At 46.7% G+C, this 15,180-nt stretch overlaps 1 protein-coding gene across 1 annotated transcript in view; it reads right to left on the bottom strand.

The window, feature by feature from the left end:
* The window catches only part of LOC121067827 (blood vessel epicardial substance-like), a 51,240-nt gene extending 40,363 nt beyond the window's left edge, over nucleotides 1–10,877 (bottom strand). Inside the window, 2 exon segments of the mRNA XM_040552700.1 lie at nucleotides 1,286–2,030; nucleotides 10,655–10,877. Of these exon segments, the coding sequence (XP_040408634.1) occupies nucleotides 1,286–1,776 (491 nt within the window). The 5' untranslated portion in view covers nucleotides 1,777–2,030; nucleotides 10,655–10,877.
* Nucleotides 10,878–15,180: the final 4,303 nt, after the last annotated feature.

The raw sequence follows: 15,180 nt of genomic DNA on the forward strand, positions 1-15,180 counted from the left end.
CATCTCTGTGTGGCCTTCTGCAGATGCCAAAGAAAAATTTACTTTGAACTTTTTTCTAAAGCCATATTTAAGTTTGAAGGCCACGAGCAGGAAATGTTTGTTTGAACCTCGAAGCAAGCTGTAGGTGCCCCCTTTTTACATCTGCTCTACACCAAGATCAGCATTTCTTGCAAAAGCACAAGCAGCAGCCCTACGCTGCATGAAGGAGCCTAATAGGAATTCCCTGCATGGTAACTGAGCAGCTGGGCATGCAGAAGGCTGGACACCTCCCCTTCACTATGACCATGACCAAAAGCAACCTCCACATGGTGCCTTCTAGACAGCTCCCAAGAATGCTCCAAACTCGGGTTTCAGCAACGCTAACTGCTTACGATCCATATTGTTCACTGCCTGGAGTACTAAACCAGCTGAATTTCAAGCTGCTTACAGGTTCCTTCTGTCCATGCAAGCAGGCTGCCAAAACGCACCTACAAAGTGTCCCATCAAGCCCAGACCACAGCCATCAGTGCTGGGTATCCCATCTACCCTCGTGGTGGCCCAGAACCACTCTGCATGCAGTATGTCAGCGAGTATTTCCCCTCAGGAAAGCATCAGCAAGGTTGCTAGGCGGGTCTCTGGTAAGCAGGGACACAAGCAGACGGATTTACTGCCTCGGGGTCTAATGAAGGGTCACAGCATACAGTAACTGTAGAGTCAGCTATGCAAGTCTGGATAGGACCCAGCTACGTCCCACTGCCCTGGAAGGATGCTATCAGACCTCCCCTCCTTAATTCCCTCCCTTCTCCCAGCCCCCGGAAAGCAGCCAAGTACAATCTAATAACAAAGTCAATACACTCTATTAAACTGTGTTTACCTCAGTATATTCAGTTTCGTAACTACATTTTAGTCCTGCTTCAGATGATATTAGCAGAGAAAAAAAAAAAAACACAAAGAAAGATGCTTTGTTCATCGGCTAGGTGATAGACAGCAAAATGTAGCCTGAAGACTACGTTTGGTCCCTTTATCTGCCTAACATGTTAAGTGCTATGATACAGGGCTGTGAATAAGGATGACTTAAGACGCTTTCTTTAAGCTATTACAGATTTTATGCTTAGCGTTTCTATGTTAGTGCTGTCCTAGGCAAGTGTATTTAGCCCATTAATATTTATATTACTTGCATTAATATTTAATCTACTGTACTGGAAAATGAACAAACAATACACAAATGAGGCATTTTTGCTTTCATTTTCAAGAAGGGGCGGGGAAGATATTTGCAGTAAGTCAGTCCAAACAAAGTGATACCAACCTGCCTGATACAAGCAAGGAGAGTTTATCAATAGGTGTTTTGCCTTGCATAGCGTAACAGTGCTCCTTCTCCAGGGTAACCACTTCTGCATCACAGCACAAGACAATCTTCCTATAAACAGTTAAGGAAATTCCTAGAGGCTGGAAGAGAGCACTGTAGAGTTCCTGGAATTCTTTGTCAAAGGAAACACTCCGAACTTGATAGGTAACATAAATGAACTGTACGAAGCATATAGCAAACAGTATAAAATTCCAGGAGAATATATCAGCAGCACAGACATCCAGCCAAGCCCAAACAGAAGAGCAGAGAAAGCCCAATCCAAGCAAACTGAAGACATAGAGAAGCCCAAAGAATCCACTTCCACCCATGAAGCCAACAACAAAGAGAATACTAGCTAGGTGGTAGATAGATCCCTCTGCCTCTTGCTTCCAGGTGGCGCACGTAGGATGTGCATATATCAAGCTCTCCCAAAAACTTGCATTTTCTCCCATGGCTGGACTAATTTTTCGATTCAGCTGAATCTCTGAAATTGTTATTTATGTGATACAGCCAGTGGGGTCCTTTGCTTTTCCATTCTTGCAAACTCTGCTCAATGATCACATAATGTCAGGGTCTCTTTTGGTAGTAAAGTTGCACTTAGGATTTCCAGCAACTAGGAAGCTAATGTTCTCAGAAGGCAATGTTGTTTCTCATCAGTTCGTGCGTTGTCTTGACTTTGGCCGTGTCATCTGTAGTTTTATCTGATCTGGACAAGTGAAGAAAAGATGAATTACTTATAAAATGATTTTCATCAATTAAACTTGATCAAAGCTTTTATTGTCTAAAACCGCAGACTGCATTACAATCATTCAATTTCCCCTGTAACCCTACGATTCCAGGATCAAACCTTAATAATCGCTCTAGTGAAGATCATGTTTTTGTACACACAAAGCCTGCAGGAGCTGTCAAATTGCCACTGAATCCACGTAAACCTGTACATAGCATCCAGGGCATCCCGTGACAAGTCTGTCCACAGCCTAACTGCTGAGAAAGTGGTTGCATTTTCTGGTCCTGAACCTGCTGCCTGCGAGCCCCATCTAATGCCCTACCTCCTTTGGGAAGAAGAGACGATGAACTTTTGTCCCTTGCTCACTTCCTCCATGTCATTCCGGATTTCTGTCAAACCATTCCCTTCCCCTCTTTGCCCTTCTGTTATCGTTCATGAGCTCGGCAAAGCCGTCCCTGGAGGTGGCAAGCTATGTCCCCAAACATCCCAATAAGGGAAACCCGAGCGTCATGGGGGATGCTCTTTTCTACTCCAAGGATGGACAGCAAAAAGCTGTCATGTATAAGGAAGACTATGAAATTTAAAGGCAGCTTTACACAGATTGTGCTATTAGGACGTGAAGCAAGTCATCCTGCAAAATACTCCTCAAAAGGCATTTATAGAGCTGTTTTACAACAGTCCAAAGTTCTACTTTATATAATTTCATGCTAAGGGCTACAATTTTATTGTTCAACACTGTAAAATGTTAAAGTCTACTTTTTACCATATTGCAATGTATTCTTAAGAGTTTAATAAAACCTAAGACACAACTGAAAAACATGAAAAAAAAGCACAAAAGCAAAACAAATAAATAAAATCAAGCCCAGCTTTCTTTGTCTCTCTTTTAAAGCAAAAACAAATATTTCACTGTGAGATTAGAAGCAGTAGAAAGTACAAAGCCAGAACCTAAACCTTTCAGTAATGTAATCAGAACTGAAACCCACCAAGGTCTTCAATGTCTGTATCTTTTCCTGGAAGAACCGCAGGGAAGCTAACATAATCTTGCTATCTAAATTATTGGATTCTCTAGAATATCAAAGGCAGCTACTTCTTTTTTTTTCAAGAGCCAGACATCAACAGTTAAAAGAAGTACTGCTGCTGCAGTGAAGCACCCAGTATTGTTCACCAAGGCTTTCAGTGCTTTTCTTTTTTCTTTTACAGTGAACAGGTCTAAGAAATTCATAGAGCAAAGCCGTACCAGGAGTCGGACTCGATGATCCTTGTGGGTCCTTTTCCAACTTGGTTATTCTATGATTCTATGATATTCCGTTTCCTAGCTGCTACAGCTTTACTTCCTTTAAGCTTATTCAAAATTCAACATTAACTCCATAATTCAAAAACATTAATGCTGGGTAAAGACACAACATCCTGAACAACCAGGAGGCAGTTTAGAAGAAAAGGCTAGGAGGAGACCTCTCCCGCTTTGGGAGTAGGCCAGGGAACTCACTGACCCATCAAAATGTCACAGCTAAAGAGAAAGGAACCTTTCCAAATTTGAGGTGCTCTATATCCTACTTTGGTGGAAGAAGCAGCGTCCCAAGAACGAGGTACTTTGTAGCTATAAGCTTTGGTGCTCGTCTCTTTACCCAAACACCCTTCTCTGCCAACAGAATCGACACAGGATTCCCCCTGGGTACAGGATTTAGCCCTTGGAGGATGGGAGTTCAGAACCAACTGGCCTCAACGCAGGTACCTAGGCATGGTAAGAGTGCTGGGAATTTTAGGTAGCACTTCTGTGACCAAGGGGTAAGATTTCTGAATGGAAAGAAAGTAAAGTAAGTGCAGGACAAGCAGTTTGCAGGCCTCCAGTTCTGAATCCACTCAGCTTTTCCGCTGCACTGGCAAAGTCAGCTGCACAAGTTTTTGTTCTTTTGAAATACCATCACTGGTAACAGTGATTTCAGGTTACTGTTAATACTTTCCTATTGCCAACATTTTGCTCCAACCAGTTGTCATCAAGATCCTACTTTCTGCACAAAATTCAGTGTTTCGAATGGGATCACGACTGAGATGTTACATGGGAACGGCGTGCATGACACAAAGATAAACGTGGATATGTACTGCAATCTACCTTCCATTTCCAACATCTTTTTTCATGAAAAGTTGCATGACATTGCAATAATTTCACAAAATTTATGTCCAGTTTCCAATCCACTTACAGCATTCGCAGCCCACCGGCACTACAGCTCAGAGCATTGCTGTAAAACATCTGCTTGTGACAAGATGGGTCAAAAAGACACCCGAGAGAACAGCGTACCACTGGGACACAGAGGGTCACCATACACAGAAACAAAGCCCCTGAAAAAACGTCCTGTATTTATAACTGTTTATTTTTGGAACGGGACATACCCATCTAAACCGCTGCATGCAAAATTCCCCTTTCTTTCAGAAGTTGTGCACAACGGGAACATTCATGGTAAAGTACTGTGCTACAGCATCACGCAGGCTGTAGAGGACCTCTCTCCATCCAGACATGAGGAGGGCAAACATTAGCACAGAGCACAGCCTCACCAACACAGCACTCTCCCGAGCTACTGGAGTCAGGCAGGCAAAAACCAAACCCTTTGGAAACACCGGAGAAGACGACTGCTCGATGCAGCTGCTTTCTCAGGGCTACGGCGAAGAGCAGCCATGCTTACTGCAGGTAAACTACAGGCAGAAAGAGAGGATTCACTTATTTGAATCAAGAAAGTACTTTAAGATTGTCAAGCCAAAAATTGTTGACAGTTTTTCTTAGGAAGTATTAACTGAGCAGAAAGAATAGTATGGATGGACCTAAGCAAAGAATTATTTTTAAATTCTGACTGATATTTAATGCTAGATAAGGCCTTTCACATTTGCTTTTTCCTTTTTTAGAGTTCCTGTAAGTCCAGGATTTACACTCTGCAGGGCTTCAGGCCAGTCACTGTAATTAATCCGTTCACATACTGCAGGGCATGGCAGGGAGAACGTGGAGAACTGCATCTTCCCCACATAAACGTCTGGTACTTTTTACTCTTTCCCTTGCAGAGGAAAAAAAAACCTGACACACACGTGTGTCCCCAAGCCTTGCTGCTGCCCCAGCCATGTGGCTACCACATTCGAAAATAACACAGACATGGTGGCTGCGGGCTGCTGGAGCCAGAGATGCCCGGACGAGATCTCCCAGCCCAGAAAGAAGCCATACCCCGTGAGCACAGGTGGGATTGCTGAAAGGTTTCTGGGTGTTTTACCCCACCACAAGTCTTTCCTTCTCAAACGTGGAGAAAAATCAGCCCTGACTGGAGATGGGAGCAACATTCAGCGGCAAGGACTTGCAACAACCAACAGCTTTTCTGAAAGGACTAAGCTGTCCTCAGACAGAGATAAAATTAAGGGGTTTGCTGCAGCTTCAAGGCAGTAAATGGAGCAGCTCAAGTATATTCTCTAAGATAAGTGCTAGCCAGCAACTGAAATTTTCGTATGAACAGAATATTAAAATAGCCAAAGCAGAATGAATTTATGTTGGAATTTGCAGGCACATTGTATGATCTCCTGAAATGGGCATTTCCCCCATTCACTGCAGCATTCCCACAGAGAAATACCGATTACGTAAACTGCAATTTACTTGAGAACCACGTACTTCACCCCGTATTTGCCATCGACGACTCAAAAGTCAATTCTGAGAAGCACTGAGTGTTAGTTACTGTGTTTGGGTCACGATCATTTCTGAAACAAAAACCAAGCAGACCCAAATCACCTGAGGCCACAAGCAAGTCTTCTCTTTCGTCTTTTTAATTTAGTCAAAAGTGAAGCTGTCCAGAGCTGGAACGCCCTGCTCCTTTGCTGTCTCACCCTCTGTACTGGGGCAGGAAGCCCTCAGGATGCGCACTGTACAAGCCGGCCAGAGGTGGAGCCGCACACGCTGACCCTGCAACCAGCCCGGCTGATCCGCATTGCTGGCTACAGCCTCGCCACCAGAAGGGAAGATGTTCCAGCATATACATTTCTGTGTTCAAAGGGAGATTGTGCTGCGTTTAGCAGGCTTTGTCGTGACCATTTTAGCCATCTATGGCGCAGACTGGATCTGCAGTCACAGCACCTGCCCCAGCCATACGGACAGGAGCTGGGGTCTCCCCGAGCCAGGAGAGGAGCACCCCATGGCCCCGGCTTCCAGAGGGCTGAGCCCTGAGCACCCCACCCAGGCTGGGACATTTCATCCCGTCTGGCCCTCTTTTAGGCATATGAAGAGAAGCTGCTCTTTAATTTTAGCAAGTACTTCCTCCAACGTAATGCAGTGGCGCTTTGTTCAGCAGGTCTATTAACGTATCGCTTTCTTCCAGTTCCATTAGGTTTCTGGAAACCACTCTCTGCTCCGCTACTGCCACGCATTTCTCTTGATGGTTGTTTAAGCAGCACGCTTTCCCCCAGCTATTTTCCTTCAGCAGTTGCTCACGTAGGGTTAGATGCCCAAAGGGACTGAGATGACCAAACTCCGGGTTGCAATGCAGTCTCTAACTCGTAACAGTGCGCCGAGGAGCCAGGCACCTACAGACAGGCATGGCTGTGCACCTACAGGCAAGTATGGGCAGAGAAACACGCTGCTTTCAGTGATAAACAGCCCCTGAAACATGCATACAGCAATCAGGACAGCAACTAACACCACAAGCTCACATCCCAGCTTACCTTACACTTTGCGAGTGTCTCTATCCTGAGAAAGCAGTAACTATAACACCGGAAAACACTGTTTTCCCAAGAAAATGCAGCCTCCGCAATGCAGAGAAGGCTACAGTAACTTCATCACAACTGATAACATCTATTTAGGAGGTAGAATGAGGAGGAAGAAGGATGAGGAAGAAAAGGACTACCCGATCCGAAAGACAAAACTACCAAGATAACCAGTCACTATAAAACTAGATATACTCAGATCGCAAGGATATGCAAGTATAGGCAGAAAACTTAATCATTGGAATGACCTTGAAAATTCCCTTTGCTTATGAAAAGAATTTATGAAATTAAAGAAATCAGGATTCTGACTGACACCTAAAATAAATCTGGATATGCTATTAGTAAAAAAAATGAACTGATTTACTCTAATTCCATTTTTTGTTCTACTGAAAGTCAGACTAGATGATTGCAATGATGTGCAAATGATGATTGCAAAGCTGTGTAGCTGGTCTTGCTAGTGAAATCTAGAAGCCTACCTTAGATACCAACTACATAACTACTTTACACAACAGAAAGCACTGAACACAGGTAGGTCTCTGAAATTATTCCTCATGTAGACCTTCTAGCAGAAACTTTCATCCATGTGGAGCCAGAATCCCTCCCTGTGGCGATGTTTCCCGAAGAATGGGACCTTTTACCACTAAATGCTTTAACATGATACATGCACCTGGCATCCAAGCCTCAGGATCCTACTTTCCAGGTGAGCACCCTCATCACAGCATGAAGAGCGCCTGCAGCACGGTTCTCCCTGTCTCGGTCCCTTTTCTGCACACCACCACAGCTCCAGCAGGACGGGCAGGGAGCGACCCACCCACGTGAGCCGCTCTGCATCCCTCAGGGCTCCCCTTGGGAGCAGGGATGATGGATTTGCACTCCCTTGGGCTGAGGAAGGCATCCTGTGTCTCATCCCTGTCTGGCCTGCTGGACCCAAACAAGCAGCTGGGGCACTTCCAAGCATTTCAGTGCCGCCAAGTGGGGCTTTTCTGGGCCCAAACCCTGCTCCAGCCTGGCAGAATTTAGGCTCCCGCGGTCACAGCGGAAGTGACCATCAGTCGGCTGCCACCTCGCTATGGCACCCAGGGGCTCAGGTGGACACTCGAGGCTGGTGGCTGCAGGCCCCTGGCACCGGGGCCTGGCCGCTGTGGGGCTGAGCGGGGCCGCGGGGCCGCCATTTGCAAGGCGGAGCGCTCCCACAGGGGCCCTTCGGTGGGGCTCGGGGTTCATTCAGCTGGTTCTGCGCGGCTGGAAAGGCCTGCTTCTGCTTACACTTGGCTCAGATAAATCCTCACTAGTCCTTTCTAGAAGTGGAAAAAAGCTGGGGGGGCGAGGGGGAAGGGCTGCGGGGGAGAGAAAGAAAACCCACAGCAACACAGAGTAGTTTAAGGTTCATTAGGAGCACTGCATACAGCGAAGCCGCTATTATTTAGTCTTTAAATATTTAAAGACCAGCCTACTATACACAGATTACAGTACTTGAACGATTGCTCGTTTATCACTGTAAAATATACAATGCAATCCTCTGTGGCTGCAAAGCCAGTACTGAGGATGCTATCTATTTTTTGCTCTAGATGGTATCTGACGTGGAAGAAATGACAGATTTTCTTCCAATCTGAATCAGAACTGATGAAAAGTAAGTACATGTGGTATTCATGACAAATAATTTCCCCTCCTTTCTCTCTTTTTTTTTTTTTTTCCTAAGCTCTTCAGCTCCTAGGAAACATGAATATGGAAGGGCAGTTGGAAAAATTTTACATTTTAACTATAGATTGCTGGCACTTGCATAGATTTGTGCAAGACTTGTATGCTGCTGAACAGCACTGGACAAGTAATAATTCAGTGGTTCTGTTTTATTGCGTTTTATAATAAATACACCCAAGTGAAGCACGAGTTTAAGATTTTCTACAGTTCAACTTTTAAATTAATAACAGAGGAAACAACCACAGCACGTTTTTCACAAGCGCTTTAAAACTGTGCTAATGAACTACGGTTGAACCCTGCAGACTTCAGCGTGAGTGAGTTTGTGCGGTGCAGCAGTGCCTTTGGCCGGGAATGCATTCCCCTGTAACCAGCCACGTGACACGAACCTCGTTTCCCAAAAAAGAAATAAACACAGGGACTCACTTCATCACACTACACCTGGACGTAAAACCGGATTACGGAGCAGTGCCATCAACCACGCATTCGAACAGATACACAGCACGCTGAGTCATGAAACACTGTATATAAGACAGAGCGAAATGGTCCAAGGTAGCAGAGCTGCTGAAATTATTTATCTCTACAGGAGGGCTCAGGGTTATGACTGACCAGTCCAGTTTGTGCTTTACTGGGGCAAGCGTCACGTGGCTTTACATGCAAAACTGCGCCGCAAAACAGCAGCGTGCCCAGAGCACTGGCTTAGCTCCACTTTCACCACTCTTCCACCTAGGCGAGTCCGAATACTCTCAGTCTCATAGAGCAACCTCATCACAAACTGAGGCTGTGCTCGCCACACAATAGCAGGCTTTGTTTGAGCAGCAGAGGCGTACCCAATGACACACACTACGTGATCACCCAGCGGCACCGATCCGAGTTCGCTTTTGCGAGGCTGTGTAACACGCTTTTGTGGTAAAATGAAATCTCATCTCTGAAGAGCCTGCACACTTAATGCAATGATTAAATGCAGTTTCAGCTAACGAGCCTTTTCTTGAATCCTTAATAAACTTTGTTCTCAACTTTCATCACAAAAGGTTTTCCTGCAACAAAATTTGCCTTCAAAATTAACCAGTATCGTACTTCATTCTGTTTTAACATCTATTCTCCTTATTACAGCGTACTTGCTATTTTGCAAACAAGACATTTTCTTAAAAACACCCACTTGGAATTCATCTAGTTTATTAACTGGCACTGCACAGAACTTTGTGCAAAGCCCGAACAGCAACAGTTCTGCGGACATGGAGACCATTTCTTACTTCACTGTGGTCAGTGAAGACATTTTTACTTGTGCATACACAATCATATTGCTATTAATCAACAGAGCGGCACGCAGCCCGATTTCTGGAAGCCAGATTTCATCAATGACATCTTTATAACACTACCAGCTGGTCCATGATGCAATATTACACGAGATCAGCTACATCAAATGTTTGCCCATAAAGTGACTGACAGCCTAAATGCACACAAAGCTTTACGGAACAGCTGAAGAAACTGTGGTAAAACATGACGGTTTGGAAAAATATGTTTGGAAAAAAATATTATAGCTTGGGGGAAAAAAAAAAAGTGTTTTGTATCTTCTGTAGATGTTTCATTGTGAAGAAACAACTGCACATACAAAACAGATCTTAATTTCAGGGTTCATCTCTTCTTGCCATTTGGTGACGGGGAGCGAGCAGAATCAAGCAACTGCAGTCAATGAGGCAAACCGAGGGTAAGCTGAAGAAGTCTCTGGCCCCCGAGCTGATTTTGTGGAAGCCCGGACAGTTCCCGAGTTGGACACTGGCTAAACAGGCTGCATCCGCACCCCCAGAGAAACCAGAAGCCACGCTTTATAAGAAATACCCCCCAAACCTGATATATACATATGACGAGGAGCCTTCTTTCGGGCAGACCTCTCGGGAGAGGACGAGCGAGGCAACGTGCCACCGAAGGCAGCATTTTGGAGGCGACGCAAAGCTCTTCGACTCATTACCCAGGCCGAACCCAGGCGTTTGGGGGCCGGCTGCGCTCGCACACCGCCCTCCCGGCAGGAGGTGGTTTTGGGGCGAGCCGCGCTCCTCCGAAACCGGGGACGGGGACAGGGACCGGGGACGCGACCCCCGGCAGCGCCGCGGCTGCCGCCCGCCCCGACGGCTCGCCCGAGGGCAGCGCCCGCTGCGCCCGGTGCCCGGTGCCCGGCCCCTTACCTGTCCCCGGGCCCCCTGCCGGGCGCCCTCGGCAAAGTCTCCCCGCCGGTTCGGGACGGGCCAGACGGGACGGACAGAGGGGGGTCGCTCCCCGCAGCCCCCGGCGGCAGGCGCCGTCCCGGCCGGTCCCGTCCCGTCCCCCGGCCCCGCGGCGGCCCCGTCCCGGCGCTGTGACTAAAATAGGCAGCGGCCGCCGGCGGGCTGCGGGCGGCGCCAGGCGCGGGGCCGGCACCGAGCGGCCGCAGCGCGCAGGCGCCTCCCGGCGGCCCCGGGGGGCTGCGGGGTCCCCCCGCTGAGGGGCTCCCGGCTCCGGCCCCGGGGTCCCCGCCGAGGGACTCCGGGGGGCGGGCGGGAGCCGCTGTGGCGGTGTCCCCGCGGGGAGGGCAGAGCCGGCGGCTGGGCGGCATCTCCCCAACTTCTTCTGTACCGCTGCCCCGGGGTAAAGCGTCTGGGGCCATCGGTTTGCAAATAAAAATGCAGTTTGCCTCGCTGTCACCTGCTCTTGTCTCTGGAATGCATCGTGGAGATCTGCGCACCCAGGGTTGGCTTCATTACCTGACTTGTGCATCTATTTGTATGCAATCTTCAGTTATTTCCCTTAAAAACAAGCCTATGCCTCGCCGAGAATATGGTTAAACGCGTTGGTGCGGTGTCAGTACGTAACCCCCTCAGTGCTCTGGCCGTAAATTTGTTCTGGCGATCACCTTGTGTCTAGGGGAGCTAGAGTTTATTGACTGAATGAGACAGACTTACCAGTTATTTATATATATAAAACATCACAGCGTATCTATCACCTGTGTGGCTCCTGGTGTTGCAGAAGCTGTTTATCAATAACAGCAGCTGGAGCAATGCGTATCTTTTAACTGAGAAGCCTGGAGGACCCGGTGTGCTTGCTGGTGGCCAGCTCTGAGGTCCCCGGTAGCTCATCACGCAGCAGAGCAGTGCTCCCACATGAACCTCCCCAGGACTAAAGGGATGGAGCAACCTGTTGTGCGCCAGACAGAAGGCTTGGGGCCCTCGTTAACGCCTTGGTGTACTTGCTTTCCCAGGAAAGCTCTTTATATAAGGTTTCTGGATCCGTGTTTTCCATGGAAGAAGATGCATGAGCTTTTGGGACAATTAATTCTCCTAAAACCTGAGAAAACAAACAGCCAGAACAGTTTAACCCAATGCTATCCTGAGTTACATATATTCAAAACTTCATTGTCTGGTTGCAGCACTTATTTTTGTATCTATTACTTTAGAGAGAAAAATCTTTTTATAAATCTGATCAAATATATATGAAGGTTCTTGTAGTTAATTAAACATGTAAAGGTTTTTGCAGTGACACTCCAAATAATTACCTTTCAGACGTGCTCTGCATATGGTATTCTACAACTTGTCTAATTTTAGCTGTATCTTTTGAGAGATGTCTTTACTGGCAAAACTGAGGCAATGCTGATTCTCATTTTTTCTCTTTTTGCTCTTTGTACTTAGGTGGAGCTGAAAGTGCCCAACCGCTTCTTATTCAGATTAATCCCTGGTTTCCTTAGGCATAAATTTGCCCACTATGTTTACTCTGCATTGGGACAGAGAAATATAAATAACATAAAAGAAGAATTGCTGAAGTTTTGTATTTGATCTATTTATCTGTCAAGATTGCATGATTCTAATAAATCAATATTAGATCATTTAAAATAGGTTCCTCGTAATCTTCATCGTAAAAGAAGGAAGAAAGTGAGTACATTTTGATGGCATATCTCTAAGATACTTTATGAGTTGTAATTAGTTGCAAGCTACAGTCAAGTCATCATAATTCTCCACGACATACGGGTCACCAAGGAACAGTTCTGATAGCATATTTTTAATTTTAATTCAATAAACTCTACATCAGATATTCTCTAGCATTGTAAGACTGAGACTCCAAATGACCTTCCAAATCTGCATTATGAATGTATTTAGTGCTGCACTTTACAGAAGTGTATATTTGAAACATGGCATAAAAAGGCAAAATGGTCAAAACTAAGACCTAGATCCAGTGAAGCAGCCTGCCTTTGAAATCCTTTTTAATAAGCCTTAGAAAAGCCTTAGCGTAGGGAATGACTTAGGTAAAGATTCTTAAGTTGAAGGCAATTTTATTAGCCTTAATTTTTAGCCTGCCACATGGCAAATACACAGAGTGTAGTCTCATTTCTAAAAATGGTTGGCATTCCTCTTTGAAAATCAGACCTAGATGAGAGGTTGAAGTGAGACAACACTAAAATGGCTAAACCACTGCATGTCGAGGGGAGGCGAGTGCTGGCTTGCAGGCTTTGAATCAGCCACTCGAGCAATCAGACCACTCTTCAATATATTTAAAGTAATCCGTGGTATTTATATAAAACAGCTATTTGTAAGAGGTCAAATGACATAACAGATGCAAGAAAAAAATTTAACCAACACTGTTCTTTGTGTTAGCATGACAAGATATAAAGGCCATACTTAAAGGTGAGCTCATGAAAGAGCCAGCGGCGAGGCTCAGAAATCCAGCATCAGACCTGAAGAGCTGCAGGAGGATTCATGGCCCTGGGCCTGGGAAGGGGCCAGTGCTCTGCCACAGCACCTGGCCATGCAGCCGGCAATGGCCAGCTGTGAATGAGCAGCACAAATGCAGGGTTTGCTCCGGCCGAGCAGGGCAGGAAGCTGCACGTCTTGGCCGAACATCTCTGGGTTTGACCCAATGCTCAGCCGCAAAACCGGGCAGCACGAGCTTCTGGCAGGGTGTAAATAACCTTCTTATGCACACTGCTAGATTTATGGGGACACCTTATATGCACCTATCTGGGGGCATGATCCATCCCACAAGAAGTCTGACAGCTCCATAAAACCTGCAGATTGCTTTGCTGCCTGCTTCTTGACAGCCCGCTCTCCGAACGCCGCTCGCAGCTACCGCTGCCGTCCTGGCAGGGTGACCCAGGAGTGCCTCAGGAGTGCGGGCAGCTGACCTTCCCTGGGTGTGCAGGTGATTGCCCCCCAGGCAGAGGAAGAAGAAAGCTCCTGTATTGTCACAATGTCTAGGAAACAGCCCCTTCTATTTCCTCAGCAACTGCTTGAGGAGGGACTTGCTTGCAGCATCAGACGATTGCCTTCTCCATCATCTCTGAAGTAAAGTGACGGCGTTTCTTACCATCATGCTGTACTCTAGAAGGAGAAGTTATCAATAACTATGCTTAAAGGGGAGATTTTTTATACTTTCTTAGACTTTTAAAATGCTTAATAAATCTCTACTGCATTTTTTTTCTTTCCCTGCATTGTCCTTGGTCAATAAAAATAACTTATGGAGCAGGGGGATATGGTAGCAGGTGACATGATGAATTATCTCTTTAGGAAGTGATGTACCTTTTCTCTATGGATGTGATATTGTACTTTCCAGGTAGTCACAAGAGGGCAATATGTAGGAGCTCTTAGTCATTTTGGAATGAGAATTAAAATCGTTATGTACTTTGAAAAGGTTTTAGCAGACTTTTATATAGCTGAATTCTTCTACAGACCCCCTGTGCTCCCTTTTTTTTTGTGGGTACAGCTGAAGCAAGAAGAAACAGTGATGTGGTGAATGGAGTCAAGTCCAGTTGGAGGCCGGTTACTAGTGGAGTCCCCCAGGGCTCAGTGCTGGGGCCGGTCCTCTTTAATATCTTTATCAATGACCTGGACGAGGGGATTGAGTGCACCCTCAGTAAGTTTGCAGATGACACCAAGTTAGGTGCGTGTGTCAATCTGCCCGAGGGAAGGAAGGCTCTGCAGGAGGATCTGGATAGGCTGGACCGATGGGCTGAGGTCAACTGTATGAAGTTCAACAAGGCCAAGTGCCGGGTCCTGCACCTGGGGCGCAACAACCCCAAGCAGAGCTACAGGCTGGGAGATGAGTGGTTGGAAAGCTGCCTGGCCGAGAAGGACCTGGGAATACTGGCTGATAGGCAGCTGAATATGAGCCAGCAGTGTGCTCAGGTGGCCAAGAAGGCCAACAGCATCCTGGCTTGTATAAGAAGCAGCATGGCCAGCAGGGCTAGGGAGGTGATTGTCCCCCTGTACTCGGCTCTGGTGAGGCCACACCTCGAGTACTGTGTTCAGTTTTGGGCCCCTCGCTACAAGAAGGACATGGAGGTGCACGAGAGAGTCCAGAGAAGGGCGACGAGGCTGGTGAGGCGTCTGGAGAACAAGTCTTACGAGGAGCGGCTGAGGGAGCTGGGGTTGTTTAGCCTGGAGAAGAGGAGGCTCAGGGGAGACCTCATCGCTCTCTATAGGTACCTTAAAGGAGGCTGTAGAGAGGTGGGGGTTGGTCTATTCTCCCACGTGCCTGGTGACAGGACGAGGGGGAATGGGCTCAAGTTGCGCCAGGGGAGGTTTAGGTTGGATATTAGGAAGAACTTCTTTACTGAAAGGGTTGTTAGGCATTGGAACGGGCTGCCCAGGGAAGTGGTTGAGTCGCCATCCCTGGAGGTCTTTAAAAGACGTTTAGATGTAGTCCTTAGTGATATGGTTTAGTGGAGGACTTGTTAGTGTTAGGACAG

The sequence above is a fragment of the Cygnus olor genome, chromosome 3, assembly GCF_009769625.2.
Source record: "Cygnus olor isolate bCygOlo1 chromosome 3, bCygOlo1.pri.v2, whole genome shotgun sequence".
Lineage (NCBI taxonomy): Eukaryota > Metazoa > Chordata > Aves > Anseriformes > Anatidae > Cygnus > Cygnus olor.